The 6,000-nt window shown below is 49.0% G+C and overlaps 1 protein-coding gene across 1 annotated transcript in view; it reads right to left on the reverse strand.

The window, feature by feature from the left end:
• Dtnbp1 (dystrobrevin binding protein 1) overlaps positions 1-3,084 on the reverse strand; it is a 90,091-nt gene extending 87,007 nt beyond the window's left edge. The window contains exon 1 of the mRNA XM_050143921.1: positions 2,918-3,084. Within this exon, the coding sequence (XP_049999878.1) occupies positions 2,918-2,973 (56 nt within the window). The 5' untranslated portion in view covers positions 2,974-3,084. The remainder of the gene's footprint in view (positions 1-2,917) is intronic.
• Between the last annotated feature and the right edge of the window lie 2,916 nt (positions 3,085-6,000).

A 6,000-nucleotide genomic window follows, 5' to 3' on the forward strand; every position in this document is an offset into this window, starting at 1 on the left:
TGACAGAAGAAATGGGCTGTGGAATTTGCTTTCAAGACAAAGGAAAGATGTTGATGCCAGGCATGTGTCAGGGATGTCCTGAATGGAGGCCTAGAGAGGTCACTGTGTGAAGCTGTGACGTTGAAGACTGGATTGCCTTGGAAACCCCAGGATGCTGGAGATGCCAGAGCCACAGGATACCTGTCCATGGAGTAGAACCAGCCCAAGAAAGTATGTTGCAGTCAACAAAGCTGAGAGAAATTGCAGATCTGAAGAGCATTTTGACATCAGACATGGAGATGCAGAGTTTGTAGTCTGCCCAGCTGGTCTTGCTTTTTGGTCCAGTGTTTCTTTACTCTGCTCCCTTCCCTACGTTTTGGAATGGTAATGATATCCTGTGCCATCATATGTTGGAAGTATGTGATCTGCTTCTTTGATTTTTACAGAGGATGACAGATTGCATGAATCTCAGAAGAGACTTTGGACTTTAAAACATTGTTCAGAGTGTGATAGACTATAGGAACTTCAGAAATTGAACTAAATGCATTTTTGCATTATGATAGGGCTACAAGCTTTTGGGTCCTGGGAGTGGAATATGGTAGTTTGAAAGAAAATGCCCTTCAAAGGAGCAGTACTATTGGGAGGTGTGGTCTTGGAGGAGTGTGTCACTTTAGAGGTGGGCTTGAGAGCTTATACATGCTTAAGCTACTCCCAATGTTTCAGTTCACTTCCAGTTGCCTTTTAGATCAAGGTGTAAGGAATCTGCCTGCATGCTGCCTTGCTTCCCACCATGATGATAATGCTGTACCTCTGAGCTGTAAGCAAGCAACCTCAATTAAATGTTTTTCTTTAGGGACTGGAGAGATGATTCAGTGGTTAAGAGCACTGACTGCTCTTCCAGAGGTTCTGAGTTCAATTCCCAGCAACCATATGGTGGCTCATAACCACCGGTAATAAGATCTGGTGCCAACTTCTGTCTCCAGGGAACACATGCAGGCAGACCATTGTATACATAATAAATAAATAAATCTAAAAAAATTTCCTTTATAAGTGTTCCTATGGTCATGGTATCTTTTCACAGCCATAGAAACCCCAAGACACCCAGTACTGAAAAAAGAAAAGAGGCTAAAAGCCTAAGGACAACCCAGGTTCCTCCAGACCATCTGTAATTCCTATCTTGTCCTGTAACAATAATGACTTACATGGCATTTTCTGGTAAGTGTGAATGGAATGTAGATAATGTAGCCTTGCAACTAAAATTCCTTCTCTGGGAGAGACATAAACAATTTTACCCCCTCCCCCTAACATCCCAATGACAAGCCAAGACATGGTATCTACATAGTACACTTTGGGGAAACCAGTAAGTTTTTTGAGCTTCCTTACAGAGCACAGGTGAGGCATTACTGATAGGAGTGTGGGTGCATTTCCCCGCAACAGATTGCACCTGGAAAGCCTTTATCCTGGGATGAGGGCTTCCCCTCCTCTAGCCTTCTCCAGCTAACCAGCCCCCTCTGGATGCCATGCATAATTAAGGCAGCACTGAATATAACAGGTGGTAGCGCAGCGGGGATCCGCAGGTGAGGAGGGGTCCTAGAAATACAGAAGAGTATTCAAGTGGGTTTTACTCATGGCCACTGTCATGTTACAAAAGCAAGCTGTCAGAGCAACACACTGAAGTTTACACTCAAAAAAAGAAGTTGCTTTTCCTAAATTTATAGTTTAAAAAGATGCAAGCATGCAGTAACACTTATCACTGAATAATTCCTTAACCACTCATAATTAATACTGATAACACAAAGCTAAAATCGTCAGTAATGACACATATATAGCAATATAAATATTCTAATATATGTTGGAAACTTTCAAATATTTGCCAACAGGCTAATATTCTTAAACATTTTTTTTCTCCACGAGATAAGAGCTCAGCTAACGTTTTCCCCATGAATTATTAAAGTAGCATCGTGACTACAGTGCCCTCATATCAGGAACACTCTCCGAACACATGACAGACCATCAGGTCATGGCGGTGGATGCCTGGAATCCCAGCACTGAGGCAGAAGTATTTCCTAACAGTTCAGGGCCAATTTGGGTTCGAGCATAAGACGCTGTCTCAAAGAAACAAACAAAAAAAGAACACACCAAAGAGATGGCGGATCCTTTCTAAAGGTGACATTTTTGTAAGGCAAGAGAAGCTGCAAATGAATTAAACACTAAAGACCACACAAACAGCGCTTGCTGCACATGTAACAGTCCCATTAACTCTATGAGACGCACCATCACTATCATTTTAAAGTCGCAGAAGCAGAAGCAAACCGAGTAACTTCGTCAGGTTAAGTGGTAAACACCTGCACGAGTGCTTAGGCAGCCTGGCGTCCCGTCACGTTCCCTGACTTTGTAGTGCATCGCCTACACCTGGGGAGTCCTTAATGACGCCTTCCCCTAACATTCGGGCTTAACTGGAGCTCCGAGCGGGCAGAGCCTGGAGATTGCGAAAGGTTCCCCGGGGCGTCCAAAGTTTGGGCAACTCAGGGTGTCAACAATTTCGACCCAACTCCGTCCCTCTGGCCCAACTCCTCCATCCGGGCGTTAAACCAGGGCAAAGGCAGAGAAGAAGAGGCGGGCTAGCCTGGCTAAGGCTCGGGCTGACCGGCCGGGTGTCGGAGCCGAAACCGGAGAGGGAGGCGGGTCCCGGGTGGGTCCTGCCCTGGGAAGGGCCGCGGGCTCCCCAGTGCGGAGGACATAGCCCCTCACGTGACCGTGCTGGCCCGCTGGGCAACGCTGGCCCGCGACCGGGCAGGAGGGCATCCCGCCCGCGCCACTCAAAGACTCGGGGCCGCCGCCGGGACGCTGGGAAGTTCGTTGACGCCGAGGCGCGAGGGCGCGCCGACCCGACGGCAGGCAGCCCCACGGCCCTCTCGGTCGCCCACCGCGTACTCACCCGGAGGTGAAATCCTGCTGCACGCTCAGCAGCCGCTCGCGCAGGGTCTCCAGCATCGCGTCGCCTCCCTTCAGGCCTCGCGCCGCCGCGGCCACCCCCCGCCCCCCGACGCCGTCGTTGGGCGCCCCCGCCCTCCCGCCGGCTCGCCTCCTCACACCGCAGTCGCCGCGCCTTCCGCGTCCCCGCCCCCTTCTGCGCGCGCCCGGCCCGCGCAGCCGCAGTGCAGCGCGCAGGGCAGCCTCCCGCTGCGCCCAAGGGGCGGGCCTTCGCCGGCGCGCTCGCCTTCTCCTCGGGCCGGGCAGGAAGCCCGCCGGTTGCGCGCTTCTAGCTGGCACCCGGCCTTCTCCGGGATAACTCTGCGGGGCAAAAGCAGCGTGGAAAGATGATTTCGGTCCCTGAGCTCTTTAGGGAAGGGTTGGCTTTCGAGGGTCGGAAGAGAGCTGCGCCTCCCTGTAGCAAAAGTGTGTCAAGGATTTTGGTCCCCGGTGTTGGACTTTGGCAGTGATTGATCGTCTGTCACCATACCCTTACTTTTCACACTCTGGATCTTTAACCGCTCCCATCAAATGCCTGTGTCCTTCACACCTCCACGTTGTTAGCGTTTGTTTCCTCCCCACCCCGTCTCCGTGCGGGGGTGGAACTCAGTATCTTGGACACTAAGGCTCTACAGCTGAGCCAGCAGTTCTCAACCTTTCAGTCGTCCGCAGGGCAGTGGCTCATCCCTTTCTTCCTTTCATCCCTCCGGTTTCAGTGGCTGCTTACAAGACCACATGCACAGCCTCCTCTCTGTGCTCTCTTCTGGGTTATCCTAGCCATCATCTGTTGTACTTCCTACCGAGGCACTGACGCTACCCACTTCTCTATTTTCAGCCTTACCCCCTTTCCCTTCCATCGCTTCGGCATGTGTTCACGGGGCATCTCAGACCCAACATCCTTTGCTAGGCGAGCACTCTTACCACTGAGCCCTTATTCTTGTCTTCCGTGTGGAAAAGGTGATCATCAAAACACTCCAGGAATCAACTTTCCACCTAGGGGAGAGGACGATGCTGAAAACAGCTAGGAAGTTGGATGTTTAGTCCTGCTTTTCTTGGGTACAAACTTCCCAAAGGAGGGTTCACTTTGCTATAGGACAGGCTACAGGGTGACATTTTGTTTTTATGATGGGCAAGGAGTCATCTAAGGTTCAGCATCGGGAGCTCTGCTTCCCCAGGAATATTAGCCATATCAAAATAAAAATGAGGAGTTAGCTCCCTGCTGGGGTTTGGATATAAATTGTTCCTTACAGGGTTCATATGTCTGAGCACTTGGTTGTGTGAGAGACAGAGACCCTCATTTCATAATAAGAGCACTGCAGACTCGGAGTAGTGACAGCGTGGTCATTCACTGTACCGCTTGGCAAAGCCAGGCGTCAGTCCAGAATGGTGGGCACACTGAGCACAGAGAACAGCTTTTAGAATCCCGATACAGGCCCCTTCTTCCCTTTCGTCGTTGGCAGAATAATCAGGAGGATGCTATTTCATAGATAATCTGGGCCCTGTCTTTCTCCCTCTAAGCTTTTCATTTCCTTTGCTGCTTACATTTGTCTGTTTTCAGCAAAGACAAAGGTGGTGGTGGTGGTGGTAGTGTGTGTGTGTGTGTGTGTGTGTGTGTGTGTGTGACCTCATCAGGTCTATATGTCATTGGTGTTAAGGAGTAAAAACCCAGAGACCACCCTTATGTCCAAAATTCAAATTCAGAGTTTGTATTAAGTCTGCCAGCAACGGCCTGAAGAGAAACAGTTCCCACAGAGCAGCCCCAAATGCATTTTTCAAGGAGTTTTTAAAGACAAAGAACACAGAAAAACTACAACCTGATTGGCAGTTGCAGGAGGAAGTAAGCAATCAGTTTAACAAGAGCCAAAAATCATATTAGCTGGGGCTTTTCGACCTTGAGTTTCTAGAAAAGGGCAGGTTGCTTTCCCAAGGGACTTTTCAGGGCCCGGGTTAGAAACCAAAAAAACGGCTTCGGCTGAGAAAATTTAGAGAAACCTTTATCCCGTTACAGTTAGGCAAGCTTGGCCATTAGTAATTTCCTACTGTAAACTAATTTGAGTTGAGAGGGTAGCTGAAACAAAAGTGTGTCACCACAGTGACTTACTTCCTCCAAAGGCCACACCTACTTCAACAAGGCCACACCTCCTAATCCTGCCACACCCTATGAGTTTCTGTAGGCCAATTGCATTCAGACTACCTCAGACCCCATGACTCTTTTTCTGATTTCTGACATGTCTTTATACGTGGGCACTGTGGTGGTTTAAAAGAGAATGACCCCCAAAGGGAGTGGCACTATTAGGAGTTGGAGCCTTATTGAAGGAAATGTGCTACTGTGGGTCAGGCTTTGAGGTCTCTTTGCTCAAGCTTCCCTCAGTGTGACACTCAGACCATTTCCTGTTGCCTTCTGATCAAAATATAGCCAGCACAGTGTCTGCCTGCATGCTGCCACGCTCCCTGCCATGGTAAAGATAATGGACCGAACATTATCCTTATAAGAGTTGCCGTGGACGTAGTGCCCCTTCACAGCAAGAGAAGCCCTAAGACAGGCATGGAAGTCCACAGATGGTAATGGTTGTCTTAATAGGTTAGCTTTACATGGTAGTGAAAAGCTCTGAGGAGTATGTGGGATGGTTGATTCCTTCTCCCTGGAGTGAGTTAAATTATTGTATACTTGGGCTCCTAATGAACCACAAGGAAGAATCACAGTCTGGAAGAGCAATTAGCTCACCAGTGAAGGTCTTTCAACCCATCTCGACTTTGGAAAATAGTGGAAATGACCAAAGAGGAACAGCACCCGAGAGGAGAAACCTCACCGCCTTTACTACCCCCTTACCCCATCTGGAGGCTGCAGGAAGAAGGAAGCATTAGGCTGAATCAGATAGAAACAGAAGCATGGTCCATCTACTGACTGACTGCCCACTGCCCACTGAACAAGGTGTGGCTCATCATAGCTTTCTGTAGTGCCTTCTATTATATATCATGTTCAGGCCCTACCTATGGCTAGCAACTAAATGCTATAGGTGTAGTAACGACATTCATAATATCATAAAT

This window comes from Alexandromys fortis, unplaced genomic scaffold (genome assembly GCF_014885135.2).
Source record: "Alexandromys fortis isolate MF-2015 unplaced genomic scaffold, M_Fortis_MF-2015_v1.1 scaffold_1, whole genome shotgun sequence".
NCBI lineage: Eukaryota > Metazoa > Chordata > Mammalia > Rodentia > Cricetidae > Alexandromys > Alexandromys fortis.